General features: G+C 51.2%; 8 protein-coding genes across 8 annotated transcripts; 5 read left to right on the forward strand and 3 right to left on the reverse strand.

Moving 5' to 3' along the window:
- Nucleotides 1–113: 113 nt before the first annotated feature.
- On the reverse strand, nucleotides 114–1,891 carry N7446_009959 (putative tRNA-specific adenosine-34 deaminase subunit Tad3; the record flags this gene model as incomplete). The annotated part of the gene is made up of 3 exons (XM_058518704.1): nucleotides 114–1,629; nucleotides 1,690–1,741; nucleotides 1,795–1,891. The coding sequence occupies 3 exons, from the start codon at nucleotides 1,889–1,891 to the stop codon at nucleotides 114–116; spliced, it is 1,665 nt and encodes a 554-aa protein (XP_058369492.1).
- Nucleotides 1,892–2,635: 744 nt separating this feature from the next.
- Nucleotides 2,636–3,727, reverse strand: phoB (regulatory cyclin phoB; the record flags this gene model as incomplete). Its single annotated transcript, XM_058518705.1, has 1 exon — nucleotides 2,636–3,727. The coding sequence occupies one exon, from the start codon at nucleotides 3,725–3,727 to the stop codon at nucleotides 2,636–2,638; it is 1,092 nt and encodes a 363-aa protein (XP_058369493.1).
- An 858-nt stretch (nucleotides 3,728–4,585) lies between these two features.
- Nucleotides 4,586–7,679, forward strand: N7446_009961 (armadillo repeat protein; the record flags this gene model as incomplete). The annotated part of the gene is made up of 3 exons (XM_058518706.1): nucleotides 4,586–4,883; nucleotides 4,952–6,621; nucleotides 6,678–7,679. 3 exons carry the CDS (start codon nucleotides 4,586–4,588, stop codon nucleotides 7,677–7,679), a joined length of 2,970 nt encoding a protein of 989 aa, XP_058369494.1.
- A 312-nt stretch (nucleotides 7,680–7,991) lies between these two features.
- On the forward strand, nucleotides 7,992–9,093 carry N7446_009962 (putative fructosamine-3-kinase; the record flags this gene model as incomplete). Its single annotated transcript, XM_058518707.1, has 2 exons — nucleotides 7,992–8,938; nucleotides 8,994–9,093. 2 exons carry the CDS (start codon nucleotides 7,992–7,994, stop codon nucleotides 9,091–9,093), a joined length of 1,047 nt encoding a protein of 348 aa, XP_058369495.1.
- A 390-nt stretch (nucleotides 9,094–9,483) lies between these two features.
- Nucleotides 9,484–11,129, forward strand: N7446_009963 (putative cyclin; the record flags this gene model as incomplete). The annotated part of the gene is made up of 5 exons (XM_058518708.1): nucleotides 9,484–9,782; nucleotides 9,852–9,933; nucleotides 9,984–10,112; nucleotides 10,169–10,496; nucleotides 10,582–11,129. Coding segments are annotated over 5 exons (1,221 nt in total), but the record flags the coding sequence as incomplete, so codon positions are not given.
- Nucleotides 11,130–11,942: 813 nt separating this feature from the next.
- Nucleotides 11,943–13,443, reverse strand: cds1 (phosphatidate cytidylyltransferase; the record flags this gene model as incomplete). Its single annotated transcript, XM_058518709.1, has 4 exons — nucleotides 11,943–11,981; nucleotides 12,033–12,823; nucleotides 12,874–13,237; nucleotides 13,297–13,443. The coding sequence occupies 4 exons, from the start codon at nucleotides 13,441–13,443 to the stop codon at nucleotides 11,943–11,945; spliced, it is 1,341 nt and encodes a 446-aa protein (XP_058369497.1).
- A 288-nt stretch (nucleotides 13,444–13,731) lies between these two features.
- On the forward strand, nucleotides 13,732–16,048 carry N7446_009965 (uncharacterized protein; the record flags this gene model as incomplete). Its single annotated transcript, XM_058518710.1, is given in 3 exon segments — nucleotides 13,732–14,209; nucleotides 14,266–15,772; nucleotides 15,783–16,048. The coding sequence occupies 3 exon segments, from the start codon at nucleotides 13,784–13,786 to the stop codon at nucleotides 16,046–16,048; spliced, it is 2,199 nt and encodes a 732-aa protein (XP_058369498.1). The 5' UTR covers nucleotides 13,732–13,783.
- Nucleotides 16,049–17,097: 1,049 nt separating this feature from the next.
- N7446_009966 (mitochondrial 37S ribosomal protein uS4m) lies at nucleotides 17,098–18,533 on the forward strand (the record flags this gene model as incomplete). Its single annotated transcript, XM_058518711.1, has 3 exons — nucleotides 17,098–17,133; nucleotides 17,195–17,626; nucleotides 17,691–18,533. The coding sequence occupies 3 exons, from the start codon at nucleotides 17,098–17,100 to the stop codon at nucleotides 18,531–18,533; spliced, it is 1,311 nt and encodes a 436-aa protein (XP_058369499.1).
- Nucleotides 18,534–18,540: the final 7 nt, after the last annotated feature.

Consider the following 18,540-nt stretch of genomic DNA (forward strand, 5'->3'; position numbering starts at 1 on the left):
GTTTTGGGGTATGTAGTGTGGGTTGTAGTTATCCGGTTGCATGTTCATACATTGGTCTAAGAGTCAGGGTCAGATTTAGCCCTGAGATATTTGCAAGATAGCCGTGCTTCAGCTTAAGCATGGAAGACGGGTCTTTCAGGTCCATCCTCTTTCTCTTCATCGCCTTCTTCCACATACTCGAAACCAAGAGCTCGCCAATTCAATTCTTTTCTCCAGTGCAGCCCGTAGTATCCCCTCTCCTCTTGTCCTTCCGTATCAGCCTCGGCAGAGGTATGACCGTTAGCACCAGTATCCTCATGATCGATCTGATCAGTGGTAGGAGCAACAACCGGTTCAGAGGCAAGACCTCCACTTTCCAACCTCCCACGTCTGGGGAAAATTACTGCCCGGAATCGCGAAAGGAGCATTCCCATGGAACAGCATAGGCAAGGCTCGTGGGAAAGATAGACATCCAGGTCTGTACAAAGATAACCGCCCTGGGAGCGGGTGCGGATGCGGGAAGTTGCTGAGGTTGTAGTTGGTATGGGGGGATCAGAGACAGCCGCTGTAGAAGGAGGAGGGGCAGGTAAAGGCGGGTGATCAAGCTGAGACTGCTCGGGGTTGGATGGGTCGATGGCAGAGCAAGACTCGGGGTTTGGTTGCTCGTGTTTCCTCTTTTTCGGAGAGGACGGAGAAAAGGATGCTTCGTCAATATTGGTACCTGAAGTACCAGAACGATGGCGGTACAAGAAGTATGATTCGAGCGGGCTCAATTTCGCCGTATCTTCTGAGTGTCCTAGATTTGATGGGTCTGTAGTCGATGCAGTCACATCACCACGGTTATCGTTCTCTCGTCGCCAGCGGGCAACAAGGTCTGCTGCGCGCATCAATGCGTGCAATTCGGGCCCGCCTTCGATATCTGCATTGTATGTGGCGCTGGCTGGGTTCGGTGCTACACCGGGATGTAGCTGTGCCTGGGAGGGGGCACCAGCCTCGGAGCGGGAGTATCGCGCATCGCCGGCAACTGCAAGAACTGCTTCATCCCAATCGGCTGTCTCGTCAGCTCCAGACTCCCAGCTTGCGGCAGAGAGCTCCTCAATGGCCGGGTCGACTATCACTGCGCCTACACCGCGGCCGAGCCCGGATTGTTCTGCTTCCTCTGCGACTTTGCGCGCGAGGGATAAATAGTATCCAGCCCGTGGCTCAATGGATTCCTGTGCGCGATTCAAGGTCTGAGGAGGCGGGGCGACTGTTGAGCGAGGTGCAGCCGGGTTGAAAACCACCGGCCAGAGGGTCTTGGTCCATGCATCAGCCTGTTTGGCGTTGAAGGGTGGGTAGAGAGGAATTCTGATGGGATGTAGATAGATCTCTGGGCTTGGGGAATCGGGCGGCGAGGCTTCTTCGGGGGTCTGGCCTGGGGTGGTGGGTGCAGCATTCGGCGCAAATGGAGCGAGTAGAGCCTGAAGTTTGTCAAGGGCAGGCAGGGGAGGGGAGATAAGGACAAAGATCGTCTGCACTGGTGCCGTCAAAGGTGCGCTTTGTTCTTCAATTGCTGATCGCAGCTGCGGTGGGAGTATCTCTCTTTTGGCAAAGCGACGGAGGTGAGGTAGTGGGAGGGAAGGGTCTTTTGGGAAGGCAGAGTCGAGAGCCCTGGATGAGAGATTGTCAATTCCGGTCTCAGTCTTATTAGTAAAAAGGAAAGCGACTCACTTGATTACTTTGGATGCAGATTTCACGTTGACTTCTGCGACATAGGCGTCGGCTGTTCCTGGGTTAGTCTTGATGTCGCAAGAGGATGTCACATACCAACCATACCAAAATCTTCTGGAGGTCTTGTCTCTTGAATGGTCCGAATGGGGGTGACCTTCCCGCAGAGGGGCTGGAGGTCCCTGATAGTCTTTTCAATGTCCATTGTGGTAGCGTCAAAAAATGAAAATATCCATGGGCAACGTATTGGAGTATCGCTCCACCGCGGGGCTAAAATGAAGCGGGACAAAACATGTTCATGTCCGTCACACCGGTTTCAATGGCAGTCTGAGAGACACCAAAAGAGGAGGACTGGCATTCAGGTCTCAGGCATGGCAACCTCAATTGTTCAAGTGAAAGAGATAAGGAAGAAGTTCAAGTCGGAGACAAAAAAAAAGGGAAAGCTATACAAAGAGCAAACATTGCAAACGTCAGTCCCGGCCTTTTTGGTCTACGGAGATACGGAGATGCTCGGTGTTACAGAGTTGAATATACAAAGTTTGTGTATTTTAAGACAAAAGTGAAGATTGGGAATTTGATCGTAGGTACCAGTCATCACCCATAAGATATCAAACGCCGGATCGTTCCGCTGTAAATGAATCGCTGAAAAGGAACATGGCATCGCCCATCCACCCTTGATATATGCTGAGATAGATCCCTGCTCTATAGTGCCATTACGTCTGATGTGTGCGTTCCTCAATATTAGAACAAAGGAAACCAATGATGTAGAGGACTACATCAGCGTCCCTGAAATGCAAGTCGTACGTATTAAATCACACCTCGAGTGACTCGGTGATGAGATGAAGAATCCACACATGCACAGCTGACTCGAGACCGGCCCGAGTTCGCTGTGGCAAAACAATGTTTGTGCCGAGTCCGCATCGGGGGCCCCGGGTGATTGCGCGTTGGTCTAGCCTGACGCTGGAGCAATACCTGTTGCAGGTGCAATACCGGGTGGCCCGGCCATGGTATCGCCGTTGCTGCAGGTGTGTTCAATCTCAAAACCGTCGCATCGATCAACGAGGCTTTGATAGTAGTCCACAAGCACTTCCGGTTGTGGGACGATCCGCCATTCGACTCGGAAGAGGAATTCCAGTTCAAGCATGGCCAATTCCGTCATGCCAATTCCGCCAACTCGAGCATACGTTTTGTTGGTCCAGAAGCTGTCGCTCAGTCCTTTGCTGGCGACAGTAGCGCTGGCGATTAGGAATCGATGGATGGTCAGACTAGACACGGTGAAAGCGGGATACAGCGCGCAAAGTCGATCGATATAGTAGACCATACTGAGAAGAATGGGGGGTGAGAGAGTGGCGTGAGTCGTCAGTCGCTGCAGGTAATCTTGTACGGAGATTCGGGGCGGAGAACGTGAGTGGAAGCGAGTTAGACGACCCTGGTGTAGTGGAATCTTGTCGTTGAATCGGATCAGCTCCATGAGCATGCTGGAAATCAGCACTACCATGTCACGCGGCTCTGCGAATTCGTATTCCGCGGGCAAAATCTTCACCTCCGGCTTGGAGGCTCGCAAGCGCTTCGACTGGGGACTCTCCAAGTCCTGGCCATCGGACTGACCCCCCGGCGTCGCAGCCGGTGGGTGATGGTCACTTTGGCTATTGCGCTTGTTGGAGCCTGATGTGGTAGGGGCGAGCATCGAGGGGGCGGTGGAGGAAGCCGGGGCTGGGTTGGCAGAGGCTGTCGCTGTGGTCACAGCGGCAGTGGAGGAACTGGCTTGGGGGGCGGTGGTGGCTAAGGCCGAACTGTTCGGGGTCTTCAGAGAATCAGATGCAGATGCGCGTCTGTGTTGAAGATCCCCTGGGGTTTCAGGAGAGGAGGGATCGACGGTATGTCGATTCAAGGCCGAACGAAGTTCCTCAATGGCCAGACGCGAGGAACGAGGACTATTGAATTGTGGAGCGCCAGTAGGTTCATAGTGTAAATGCGATCCGGAAGTAGGGAGTGGGGAGCGCAAAGCAGCCGACGAGGGCGAGGGCGAAGATGCCAACATAGTGGAATGTTACCAAACCGAGCATTCACAGTGCAAGGTCGGACCACGTGGGTGCACAGTCAACGGGGCGCTGACGCTTGTTTAGGTGCACGGCCGGCCTCATCCTAGGCTCAAAGGATGAAAAGCAAGCAAGGGCTGTAAAGAGGCGAGAAAGAAGAGAGGGGAACAATAGTCTGGGATGACTCTGTAGAAGTGAAAATCTTGATTTCTTCGTAGTGAGGTAATTACATTCAGCCCGTCACTGGCGGGAGTGGTCCCCATGACTGTATTATTACGGCATATTGTATTTTATCTTGGCAGGTCGGATTACTTCTATTGTGAGTGGTTATATTGTTTGATACCAGCATTGGCAGTAGAGATCCAAGCATGCTAGAACGGTCTAGAGTGTCGGGGTACATTTGGGTCCTTCTTATAGGTCTCTAGGCCTTAGTCTGCAGCTTAAGGTAGGCTATTAGTGTACACACCACTAATAGCGTATGAAAAGGCTTCCCAGATATTCTATAGTAGGCAATATTCAGCTACACAACATGGATGGACTTACTTTACATTCAAAAGCATAGAAATCAACGCCGTATCCCCCAATATCCCAGCAATCCTGTATACTTCGTGCCGATATTCCGGTATTGGGCGGTACCCGCTTCCGGCGGCGGTGACGTCGGGCAGAACAAAGTGCGGAGTACTGCGCTTCGGTTGCGGGATCTGACCTCCGGCGTTACTATTCCGGCCATCAAGTTGCTTCACTAATTTACTAATTTTTACATATATCTTTCAATTATCGCGGCAACTCCCCAGGAAAACCCTCAATATATCTATTCAACGTGTCACTGGGAACCTCCCGCTGGGAGGGGTGGTCGCCGGATGATGACGCGAGCTGCCGCACCGCCGATTCTGGAGCAGCTCCAAAGCGCCGAATCGGTCTCTGCTCAGATTACAGCTCTACGAGCTTTGAAAAATGAACTGATCGGCCATGACCAGCGCAAGGAGGCCCTCGTTGCTGAGGGTATCATACCCGCCCTTTCACAGGTGCTGACGTCGAGATGGCCAGCAACGAATCAGAATGAATCCGCCCTGCCTCAAGACCGATCAACCCAGAAAAGCCCAGAAGACTGTGAGGCCTGTCTTCAAGCAACTTTGGTTGTGGGAAGCTTGGCACAAGGTATGTGAACATTGGAGCTTCGCCTCTGTTGTCATATCAAGCGTGTTAACTGATGCTACTATGGACAGGTGGACCGACCTTTCTTACTCCGATATTTGCCAGCAACATATTGCCAAACGTTCTTTCAATACTTGCGTCAGAAGATTGCCCAGAATCCTTCTGTCTTCCCATTCTACGGCTTCTGAACACAATTGCAGACCGACTACCGCTGCAAAGTCAGGAAAAATGGCCTCGAGACACCCAGCTCGCTGATCTGGTCTTTTCGGCTTCAAATGTCTACTCTCTCAAACGAATTATCCTCCAGGAATACAAGAACCTGCGCAGCCAGGCCGCCATTGAGCTATCTGCAGCTCTGATCGGCAAACTTTGCACCGAGGAAGCTCATAAGACTGCCATTGCTCTATCTGGGACTCTGGATGCCCTGGCTCTCAAGGTTGCCTCGTTCGTTGTGGCTCAGGGATTTGTTCTACCTGGTGCAGACGGCGATCTACCACTCCCGGCCCCAGAATCCGCCCGTCTTGCGCCAATTCTGCGGGCAGTTAGTGTTACTATTGAGCAGTCTAAGTGGAGGGCTGAACACTTTTTGTCCTCGCCAGGCATTACCATGGTGTTCCCAAAGCAAGTTCCAGACTTTGCACCGGCAGACATCAAGAAAGCTCCCTGGGGCCATACTTATCTGTCTGGCTCTGCAGTACCCCGTCACCCCGGAGCTAATCCCATAGATCAGCTTTTGCCCTCAATTCCCCAAGCACACGTCAAGTCATCATCCAGCTCTACTAATTTCCCACCTCTTGGCTATGGGGGCTCACAACGCCGACACAGCCATTCTTTCCCGACAGCATTTTCACTTCCTGAGACACCTACCCCGGAAGAAGATGAGAACTCTATTGTGCCCTGGCTCATCTATATTATCCGCTCAGAAAGTGGCATGGTGCGATTGATGTCTGCCCGTCTCGTCACGGCGCTCTTTAGATTAGGGCTCGCCAAGAAACACAGAGTTTCGACCTTCAGTTATCTGTTGATCCCCGCTTTGGTTGAGATGCTCAACAAAGATTTCCGCATATCAGAAGAGGATGGTGCTAACTACGACGGCCTGCTCCCGCCGATTCAACGCCTCAAAGAAGAGGCACCGGCAGTGCTAGCCAGCTTGGTCATGGACGACCAGGAGCTGCAGAGACATGCAGTGGAAGGCAACGCGCTCAAGAGATTATCACAACTCCTCAAGGAGACCTACAATCCTGTTCCAGACAGCAACCGGCCGATGTGGAGTGCAGAGGATGCCCCGGCCCGGGATCTTGAGTCACTTCCATTGGAGTGCCGGCTCGGGCCTTCAGGCTACTCCCCGGCTCTATGTCATATAATGCGTTACCGAGAGAACATTCTGAAGGCGTTGGCGGCGCTCGTTCCATTCAAGGATGAGTACCGCAAAGCGATTTGCGAGCAAGGCGTGGTACCTTACATTATCGATGCACTCAAGCCACGGCCTAGTGATGCACCGGCCGACACCTCCATGCCCAAAAATACTGCAGAGGATGGCAACCCAATCCCTACAATCCTAGCTGCTTGTGGCACAGCTCGCATGCTGACAAGATCGGTGAGTGTGTTGAGGACAAGCCTTATCGATGCTGGTGTGGCTGAGCCACTGTTCGCCCTCATTCGACATTCCGACATAGAAGTGCAAATCGCAGCTACAGCAACAATCTCCAACTTGGCTTTGGACTTTAGCCCCATGAGAGAGGTTTGTCGATGTCTTGTCATCTAGCACATCGAGCTCACTGCTAACACTTTTCTCAGTCCATAGTTTCTGCCAACATCATTCCCATTCTTTGCGAACACGCCCGCTCACCCAACATCAAACTACAGATTGAATCATTATGGGCAATCAAGCACCTGGTCTATGACACTACAATCGACATCAGAATAAAGATCGTTGAGAACCTTACACCCCAATGGATCATGCAGGTCCTCTCCCGGGATCCAGTCCGTGCAGTGTCCAGACAGAGCGTGGAAGAAGAGATAGATCAGAACGCCGGGATTGCGATGGGTCGATCTAACTCGGCGGGGGAACAGGTCGACATTCTGAACCCAATGGAAGTGTCCGCTCAATGGGACGAAGATTTCAAGATGACTGATACCATGCCTCCTTCGAAGATGAGCCTGGAAATGTTTGTGCAAGATGCAAGCCGTCGACGCAAACTTGTTTTGAACGGATCTCTGGCACAAACGACACAGTCTCGACACGACGACATTGCCGTTCAGGAGCAGACATTCGACCTGCTACGCAACGTTACCTGTGGCGACCACGCGACCGAGATGATCGACTATCTCTTCAAAGAGATCGGTCAGAATGAGTTTCTGGATACAATCGCGGAAGCTCTTCGACCACGAACCATCCAGCTCCCCCACCGCCGAGAAGTGGGCAGTCAGGCCAACCAAAACCTCCGCATCCCCAAGGAAATCATCATCGCAGTCGCCGCCCTCCTCATTCATTTGGCAGCCGGACACCCACGCCACCGCCGTGCTGTTACATTCCACCGGAGCATATTGCCCCATCTGGCGAACTACCTCAACCATCCCAATAAAGATGTGCGACGAACCTGTGTCTGGGTGACTATCAACCTCGCTTTCGAGGAAGATCAGAATGACTTCGAGGGCTGCCGGGAGCGAGCAATCCGGCTTCGCTCGCTTGGATTTGGGGAACGGTTGGCTGCTCTTCAGGACGATGTAGACCTGGATATAAGGGAGCGCATTAAAGTTGTGTTGCATTTCTTGAACAGATTGGCCCCTACCTCATAATTTTTACATTCAAATTCACAAGGAATGCTTTATGAACTGGAGTATAGGTAGCAACATTTGTATATTTCCATTTTGGCTCTTGTACTCGGTATTTTTTATTTTTATTTTTTTATTTTTGATATGAAGTCCTGGGGAGCCTTCCAAGGTTGGAAAGCACTGCATAGAGAGATCTTATCGATAAGAGTACCTGTGGAGAAAATACGTCATAGCCTTCGTCCTGTTCACATCACTCTATGGAGTATCTCTCCTAACATCTCAATTGCAATAACTCTTCTCAGCCTAACTAGAAGCCCAAAAAGTAACACACCAAAAATGACCTCTGTACCACAGCCCATTCTCCAAGCCCTGTCACTCCCCAGTCCATCCAAGGTCAACCTCTCCGGCCTTGGCTCAGGCTTCACAAGCACAGGTGCAATCCGCGCCCAAGTCCCAGGAAAAGATGGCGCCGAAGAAGAGCGCCGGTACTTCGTGAAAACAGCAACAAATGGCAAAGCCGCCGAAGAAATGTTCCAAGGAGAATACGAATCCCTCAACGCAATCGCCGACTCAGTACCGGGATTCTGCCCACGAGCCCTCGCCTGCGGACCACTAGACAAAGACGGCACAAACGCGAAGGGCTACTTTCTTGTAACGGAATTTCTCGAACTCGGAGGTGCCACGAGTCGCAGCAAGGGTGACGAAACTACACCCACTACACTTGCCCACAGATTGGGCAAGCTACATACCACGCCCGCACCTGCAGACCCAGAAACCGGCCGGCGCAGATTCGGATTTCCCGTGCCGACTTTCTGTGGTGATACAAAACAGCCAAACCGGTTTCATGATAGCTGGGCTGACTTCTATGCGAACGAGCGGCTTCTCACGGTCCTGGCTACCTCCGAAGAACGCAATGGGCGGGACGAGGGTCTCCGCGAGGCTGTTGAACAAACGGCTTATAAGGTTGTGCCGCGGCTGCTAGGTGATGATCATCTGGGGTATAATGTCAATGGCGAGGGAGAGGGTATCGTGCCTGTTGTTATCCATGGGGATTTGTGGAGTGGAAATGCGGATCGGGGTCGTATATTGGGGACCGGTCGGGATGAGACGCCTGGTGATGTTGTTTATGATTCTTCTGCTTGCTATGGGCATAGTGAGTTTGAACTTGGGATTATGCATATGTTTGGTGGGTTTGGGTCGCGGTTCTTTGATCAGTATCATCGTATTGTGCCGAAGACCGAGCCTGTTGCGGAGTATGCCGATCGGGTTGAGTTGTACGAACTGTGAGTTTCTCTGGGTCTTTGTTTCTTTCCGCGTTTACTGATCCTTTCTGGCCAGGTATCACCATCTGAATCATCATGCTATCTTTGGTGGAGGGTATCGCTCTGGTGCTATGTCGATCATGCAGAAGTTGATCAAGAAGTATGGAAAGGACTAAATGGACTTTTGGTGACTTGTTGCGAGAAGTTGAATTAAATCAAGAACCACCTTGTTTGGGAAGTACCTACCCATGAATTTGATTCGTCCTTCATTTTTCTCCTCGTCCTGTAGAGCAACCAGATCCTGATTTAGGAAATCCATTCAACATGTGGTGCGATTTTAAGGGTATCTCCCCACCTGGAGAGATATACCAACAACACTATAGCAAATTCAACAGGGAAATGCAAGACCTAATTGGAATTTATGTGTTGAAGCGAGAACATCCAAAAGCTAACTTCTATACCGAGGGAGTACTCCATATATGATTGCAGTATACGTCGGGCGGTGTAACCATTTCCTACAACACGTGACCCTGGATATCAATTCATCGGTGATTGTTCGTCTTCACGTTGCAACGTCCGGGAATATTGCTCGGGATTACCATCCATCTAGGAGCATTGCGGCTCCAAAATCTACCATGGAGCGTGTTATAAGGGACGTATCCCCCCGTGGGGGCCCGACGATGAAACCCAATCCGCCTGCACTGCCAGCCATCCACCCGTCTTTTATACAGGTGGCCAACCCATACATCTTCGAACAAACAGTCCAAAGCTGTATCGAGTCGATGGGTATTAGCCCCACTCGCGAGAATTCCTTGCGTCTCCAGGGCGTGGCGTGGATTGACAACGTGCGGAAAGCACTCAACCTGTAAGTTGACCCCAAGTCTGATGTGCAGAGCAAGATCGATTTGTATCAAGATACTGATCAAATTCAAAGGCCTATCCGGACTTTCAACACGGCTGTGGGGTACTACCACCGGTTTCGGTTAATGCATCCAGACAATGAGTACAACTTCGCGGTAAGTTCTCTCGGTTGTTGCTGAACGAAGCTAGTCTGACCAGTACACAGGATGCGGCGGCAGCAGCCTTGTTCACAGCGTGCAAGATTGAAGACACGCTCAAAAAGTCACGAGATATCGTCTGCGCGGCGTACAATCTCAAATTATCACCATCGGAGCACCTGGCAGCAGATGACCCTGTAAGTCGTGATGCCCGAGACATTGAGAATGACAGAGTGCTAACACTTCTTCCAAGATGTTTGAAACCAATGCGCGCGGGGTCATCGGCCTCGAGCGCCTAATGCTGGAAGCCTCTGGCTTCGACTTCCGAACTCGGCATCCACAGAAGACTCTGATGAAGCTAGGGCGGCGTTACGGTCACCCGCAAGGATCAGAGGTTTCCAATCTCGCCTACCGTATCTCAATAGATCTTTACCGCACATTTTCACCCATCAAGCAGAGTTCATCAACGATGGCTTATAGCTCCCTCGAGCTTGCAGGACGGCTCTTGGACCAACGCATCGAACCGGTCGAGATCGGGGTGGACTATGCACATTGGAACACAAACCGCACGGATGTCATGGGTATGTTTCTTTGGTGATGTTCATCAAACCTACCTCTCGCCTTCGTTAGTCACCTTGGAGTCTCATAGCTGATGATCAACCTCAGAAACCATCTTCGACCTCCTAGAACTTTACACTCACTACCGCGGACAGACCACCGTCGGACCAGAGTTCCCTGCGGACAGATTCTTGACCGTCCGCATTCCACTCAACCAAGAAGCAAGCACACAGCATATCCCACGACACGCTCCGTGGGTTGACCAACCACGCAAGCCAGCCAATGGGACTATCAACCATGCAGGTTATCCCCCCAGACCTGCTCATCCATTAACACCCGTTGCTGCGAATGGTGATCGCCAACGAACAGGCGAGCGAGGTCGTGATGCTGCTGTGCGGTTCACGATTGATCCGATATGTGCAGATGATGAGAGGCAGCAGGTTGCGAGGTACTTCAATGTTGAAATGGAAGAGTATGAGGTCGAAGTGTAGAAAGAAGAGAGCGATGCTGATACTCCTCTGCGTTCCATGATGAGGACGACTGCCCGTCGACATACACAATCCACGATTTCCCGATACCCCAAACATCTATGAACAGCGCGTCGATAGAGATGCAAATGAAAAGACCCATCCTTAATGACCAAACTATTAATTTCGTAGAGCATCAAGGTTAGCTTGCAGCATCATGTAATGTGTGTAGTAGCACCACGTCAGAAATTGAGACGAAATATATGGATATAAAAAAGACAAAGTTCAGCTTCAACATTTGAATTGATAGCTATGTACAATCAACAGTCCATCCCAATCGCCACGCGTCTTAGACAGCGGCAAAATTAAAAGGGAACCAGACTGCGAGGTCAAAAAAAGAGCCTGGACATATCTTCACCATCCTCCCTCATCTACCTCTGTAGGAGGATATGTCCATCCCACACTTTGAAAATATAGCAATGCTCCAGATCGGTATCCCCCAACCGAGAAAATGAGTCATCAATTTGGGTTCAGTCCAGAGCCCGACATCAGGAAAAAAAAGAGAAAAAAGAAAAAAGTACTAAATCAATGTAAGGCAGAAAAAAAGAACAGCCATGAAGTGAAAAGGGATCAGCCCCGTGCCTCGGCATGCAAGATTGGTCGTCTTGATCCCGGTTCATTATTTTCCTTGCCATTGATAATTTTTGTCGGATTTGGATGTCGTGTTGAAAGACGGGTAAGGTAAGGCAGGTGGGGGTTGCTTATACATTTCATGCATGCAAATTTTGATGCTTGCATGCATATTTGGAGAAACCCAAGCTGGCCCCGAATGAAGCAAAAGGGAAGGCGGGTGGGGAGGTCGACACGGCATTCGCAATCGGTTGAGAGTCGCAAGGTGGAAAGCACGAGGTTGAGTAGTCTACCTCGGTATGGATGGAATCGGAGAAAGAAGAGTGTCATAAAGGTTGTAATTCTTCTCGGGGAGGTGGGACGTGTTCAGATTCATCGGCGCTTGAGCTCGGTGACGAGACACTCAAGGATCTAGGAGACTTTAGTAACTTGATATTTTAAACGAGCACCAAAGACACTTACCGATTCTGAAACGGCACCCTGGTTATACAGGTATTTGCCCAAGCCGCGCACGACCTCGAGCTGCTCATCAACTGTGAGGCCGTTGATGGCAGTCTCAATGATATCGCCCACGCTAGCTTTGTAGACAGCGATGAAGCTGTGGTAGTACATGTAAGCAAAGAAGCCCATGATGAACTGGCAGTCCATGCGGTCAGTGATACCACCGTGTCCGGGAATGGACTCGCCAAAGTCCTTGATCTTGAAAGTACGCTTCAGGCCAGATGCAAAAAATCCACCGAAAGGAGCGATCAGAGAAGCGAAAGTGGCGAAAGCCAGAATATGGAACTGGATGGGCTCCATGTGGAAGCTATAGTCCAGGCCGAAGAACTCAAGGGAGTAGACTTGGGTCATGAAGACTTGGTTTGGCACACACTCCAAACCAGTCAAGACGTTGGATCCCAGGTCGTTGACAGGGCAGATGAAGTACTTATAGCGCATGAGCAAGTTGGTCATGAAATAACCGAATCCAATGGTGCAAATCCAGGCGCCGAGGAAACCCTCGACTGTCTTCTTCGGGGAAAGCTGAATGAGTTGGGTGCGTCCAAAAGTGATACCACAGACGTAAGCAAAGATATCGTTGGTGATCACCAGCGACGCGGGGAGGAAGAACCAGATCATGCCCTCGAAAATGTTGTTCATGACAAAGTGAGCCTGGACAACGATCAGGTACAGAGCCATATGAGTCCAAGCAAACTGAGTAAATTGGAATCGGTAGTGTCCCTTCTGCAGAGATCCGACGAAAAACACGAATCCTAATGAAACAGATTAGCATAGACCAAAAGAGCATCGCCGAGGCACTTACCCATGACGTAGAGCGTGAAGCTGATGAAGCGGTGATGAGTTGCAAGTGGGAGAAGCACCTTATCAACCAGTAGGATGTGCTTGAAGTAGTAGATGACGCTCTCTCCATACAGGAAGTACATAGTCGTGGCCAAGAAATACCAATTCAGAGACTTGGTGAAGCGCAGGTTCTTCTCCTTATTGGGCACATTGGCGATGGCGATGACCTCCTTGAACGAAACGATCTGGATGGCAGTGACAAGGGCGATAATATAGATATGACCGGAGAACATGGCGATGAAGAAACCAGCAATCATCACGAAAGTCCATATCGTGCGGGTGATGAAGGTCTGCTTCTTCTTCTCATATTCAGACTGAGCGGGTTTCTAAGTGTGATGAGATTGTCAGAATGTAGTTCCCCAATCCATATAGAGCCGAAGCTGACCTCTTCCTGTATCGTGGACGGCTGAGAAACATTTCCATTTTTGTTGAGACTAGGCTCCGAGGGCACGTCGCTGACGTCGGAGGACACGCTTAGCCGTCGTTCGCCGTTCCGATGTTGGAACCTGACATTGCGGCGAGATTTCGACATGATGAGGGGTGAGAAAGGGGGATGGGCCAGAAACGGATTCTGGGAAAGGGAGTGGAGAGTGCAGAGTGAGTGAGGATCGTCGGATTAGAAGATGATGAGCTCATGTGAATTGCGCCGAAAGCGGTCAGCTCCGTGTTTATGTTTTTTTTATGTTATTGTATAGTGAGTTATGCTAGCATTTGAATATTATTTAGTTTTATATCCCCGCTTCTAAAGATCTCTAGGGTTTGTTGTTCGTAGAAATTGGGGGGAGTTGCAATTTGCAGGGTTTAAGGGTGAACTGCCGGTCTGCAACTGAACTTGAACACTTCTTCCCGCATACTCCATTCATGGCGGGGGCATGGACGACGACGACGACTACGGCTCCGACGAGTTCGACTCCCTGCCACCGGGTACGTTGTACGAGTTAGAACAGAATGCTTTCCAAGCAACTCAGGCGACGGCCTCTCAGCACTTTAGTGTCCCTTCGATAAACAGCAATTCCGTTCTGCGCGCCCACGCAGCGCCCTCTAATCACACTGGTTCCCTGAGACCACCGCCTCGCTTGCACACCGGGTTGACCAATGAGTACAATACACTGGAGGTGGGGGAACTGGAAGCCGAGGTGTACGACAATGTGGATGGGCAACATGCTGTTCCATACGGTCACCATGCACCCGCTACTGACATTGACTGGACTGTCAATGGCGAGATGGGCGATGCAATGGAGCTGGACGAGGGCTATGGGCAGGTGAATATGACTGAGATCAATGCACGCCTGGCGCAAGTTAGTCTCCTGGAACGAGAACTTGACTTTGGAAAGGTATCTAATAGCATAAACAGATGGAACAAGAAAGAGAACAGATGATACGGGAGCTAGCCGAGGCCAAAGATCAAGTGGCCATGAAAACCGGAGAAATCAGCATTATTCGGTCAAAGCAAACAAGGATGACCCAAGATTATGACCGACAGCTCGCAGCTCTACGGAAATCACTGGCTGATGAGGCGGCCTCACACAAGCTAGAGGTAGAGGCCGCGATGTCCGAAGGCAAGGTACTGGCAACGGAGAACGTGTTCCTTCAGCAGGAACTTGTGGAGGAAGCGTACCAGGCTCGCAACTACAAAACAAGGCATCGAAACGAGGATAAGGCCGCTCCAGTCACTCCCAGGAAGTCCAGGATACTGCCTTTCCGCGATGGATTTGATGATGATGAGATCGCCGTGGTCTCACCCAGCAAATCTGCAACACGTTCTAAGCGAGCCACACCGACAGTGCCTGGGAAGCGGAAACGACAAGCAAGTCAAGATAGCCCAACACCACTAGAGTTGAATCCTGCAGGTGCGGAGCTCATCATGACTGATGCTTCGGTCGATGCCGCAGAAGTTGCACAGGCGAAACGCAAGTCTGCACAGTCAGGTCGCAACCAGCGGTTCATGATGCGGCTCCTAAGTCACAAAATGCACCCAAGCGAGGAAACAGACCTCGAAGCAATGGCTAAGCTGGCCTTTCCCTCAGAGCCAGATCGCTCCATGTCCAGGATTGTTATGGATAGCATGGCTCATGTCGACATGGACAGCTACATAGTAGAATATACGCAAGCGATTGCCTCGTTATGGCAGCGTGCAATCAACGAGAAGTTCTACGAACCGATTCCTCGGTTTGCCTCTATCGTCCGATTCATTCTCATGTCGGATGATACGCCGCTTCCTGAAATTATCATACCTCTAGTCGGAGTTCTACAAGATTCTGTGGAAGTCAATGCAGTCCCTCGGTTCAAGTATGCTCCAGCATCAAGAGACAAACGAGTGGCAGGACAGACACCACAATCCGATCTCCAGCCTCTAGTTGACTCAACTGAAGCCTTGCGGTTGCTCTACCGAATCGCTTGTGGGGTATTGCACAACAGGAGAGCTCTCCAGACTTTTTGGGAGAACATCCGGATATCTTTCATTCTTGTGATGCTGCACCCATCACATCCACTCGGGGATATTGTACTACTAATGAACCTATTGTCGACAAGCATTCGTCCAAACTCTTTCGGGTCGATCAGGACATCGGACCAGGACCAGTTGGATGTGCAGAAATGGATCGTGGACCGCCTGACACACATGCTCAGCGAGCCAGCAATACCAGACGAAGGCGTTGAGCCATACACTCCATACGACATCTGTGCCATGCGACTCGAGGTCCTGCTACTGCTGGAATCGTTAGCATTCAGTCCAACAACTGTATCCCAAGGTCACGCAAGTGCCATCCTGGCATTGCACCCCAATGCACTGGCACGCTTATTCCGCTCGATGCATGATGAGCTGGATGCACTGTATTCCTACCCCCGAGCAAGACCTGCGCGTTTCCCTAGTCAATGGACTCATGCGGTTGATTTTCGGAGTCATGCGTCAGCACGGGCCCTCAATCAACATGCAAGAGAAGCTGGCTTGTGTACCCGGCAGCAAACAAAAGCATCTCGTTGTCTTGACTCGTTTGGCATTCTGTGATGGGACCGTTCTGGAGGCTGGCATCGATGATGAAACTGTCGATATGGCTCACGAGCTGCTTGAGGAGTGGACTAATCCTCAAGAAGCGGAGTCATTGGCGGAGGCGTTTCCAAGTTCTAGGAGGGAATGATAATGTATGATTGAATTGGGGTTTGCATTTTGACGGGGCGCAGTGGTCTCTGGAGTTACTAGCACGATCTTATCAGATACCAAAATTTCTTTTATTCTAAATATGAAGTGGTTCAAGAACTAGAAAGCCATTTCACTTTTGTGCAGTTGTGGTATAGGCATCAAGTAGAGTAGTGGCCAGTACGTAGTGCTCGAACATCTCGCAATATCGTCACTAGAGCGCCCAGCCTCTGGGAGAAAGCTGTAAGAGGGTCAGGAGTCACGCCACGGGGGCGAAGAGATACGAAGGGTGATGGCGGAAGGCGACAGCATGGTGCAATTACAGGCAGAGAAGCTCACTTAAGAAGCTCACTTCGAAGATAGATAACGCAATGCCAGCGTCCGCGACTACAACGACAAGGTCTTCAAACAAGTTCCTAACATACTCTACATACGGCGGCGCCGGCGACGGCTGATGTAGGGAGACACGGCAGTGACACGGGCGTGACGTCAAAACGTCAGCACACGCGGCGACGCGGAAACAATTTTATCATGAGGTACGCACTGTTTACTTTTCAACTAGTTGAAATTTTACATCCTCTTCTCCAAGCTCGAGCCACTGGCTCGAAGTTGATGAAAAGAAAGTTCCACGTATGGAGGGTGCCAAAGAATACGCCTGTCAATGACCCGAAAGCCATTGAACAGACTGTTCCGCCGCGCTGTGCAATGCAGGGACCAGACTGTGGTGAGCCGCCTTCATGATCGCAGCCACCCAAACAAGGTAAGTATGAAGAAGAAAGGAAAAAGAGAGGAAGGTTGCGGGAAGGGCGGGATACTTATACCTGGCCAACTCGGTGAGTCACGTGATTTTGCTATGGGTCATGGCTAAGCGAGTTTGGTCTGCCAATCAGCATTGGGTATGTCGAGCCAATCACCGCCGAGTAAATTAATGCCTTGTCACTTAGGCATCAGTAATGGTCAAGTCACGTGAGAGAAGTTTTGAGACTCAAGCATCTCGGGCAGGACAAGCCAGACCATCTGCTACAGTATTGTCCTTACACACCCGCCACAATGAGGAACAGGGCTAGCAACACTTTGTCGAAAGGCGTATGTCTCAATTTCCCACCTTGATTCATACAATGCAAGAAACTAATTCGACTGTCTCTAGAAAATCCGTCAATCATGGAGCAAGTACAACTTGTATAACATGTCGCGGTTCCGCAGCCCTGCCACCATGAACCGAACATTCTTCCAGCAGAAATGGTCTGCCAAGGCAGTGTCTCGTGCCTATCATGGAGAGCAAGTCCGCGAGGGTCAATGGAAGCGCATGTTCTCCCGCCGCATCAAGAGCGTCATCCCCATGAACACCGCCGATTTGGCCGCCGATGATGGATCACTGGTCTCCGCTGGTCGTGGCTCGGGTCTGAGCAAGGAAGAAAAGCCGAAATATCCCACCCGCCAAACACCTTACACCAATATGACTTTCGCACCCCTGGAGCGTCGGTTGGACGTTGCTATCTTCCGAGCTATGTTCGCCAGCAGTGCGAGACAGGCAAGACAGTTTGTCATCCACGGAGCCGTCACTGTCAATGGACAGAAGGTATGATTTGGCCCACACCATGACCAATTGAACGATCACACCCTAACTGATCTCGTATGACTAGATGAGACACCCCAGCTACCTCCTCAACCCCGGTGACCTATTCCAGGTCGAGCCAGACCGTGTCATGTTTGCTACTGGCGCTCCCAAAAATAAGTTTGAGCGTCGCGAGAGCCGATTGGCCCAAAAGCCAGCGGAGGAAGCGGAGGAAGCCAACGAGGCGGAACAGGCTGAGGTCGAAGAGCCAGAAGTGAAGAGCCCCAAGGAGACTCTCAAGGCGCTGATGGCCCAGGCCAAGTCAGTCATGTCGAACGATAAAGATACTCTCCCCGCCAAGCGCAAACAGGAGCTCCGCGGCTTCCAAAAGGCGGTCCGCCGTGTGCTGTCCCGCTCCGGCTCCGAATCCAGTAACATCCTCACGCAAAGCCTGGAGGTGCAATTTTCCCATTTGACAGAGCTCCTCAAGGCCAAGCGTGAGACAAAGGCTCCAAAGCAAGATAACAAGCCTGCCAAGCGCCAATCAGAAGATGATTCTCTCGCCTTTGACGCCGACGAGCCCGCTGCCAGTGACAAGCTTTCGGCCGCTTTCGAGCAGGCAACCCTCGGCAACGACATCAATGCCTCTGAGCTGTCAGACGAGGAGTTCGACACTCTCAAGCGCGCTCTCACCCAGATGCGCGACAACCCTATCGACCACACCAAACCCTATGCTACCCCCTGGCAGCCGCGTGACTACATGTCCGCTTTTGCCTTCATCCCGCGCTACCTCGAGGTCAACCAGAACATCTGTGCCGCAGTGTACCTGCGCCATCCCGTGGCCCGCCCAGGCTCCGCTGAGGTGCCCACTCCCTTCGGCGAATCAATCGCCACTCCGGCTTATGGTTGGTACCTGAGAAGACGTTGGTAGAGAGAGA

This window comes from Penicillium canescens (genome assembly GCF_028828765.1).
Source record: "Penicillium canescens strain IBT 15451 chromosome Unknown utg000006l_segment0_segment0, whole genome shotgun sequence".
NCBI lineage: Eukaryota > Fungi > Ascomycota > Eurotiomycetes > Eurotiales > Aspergillaceae > Penicillium > Penicillium canescens.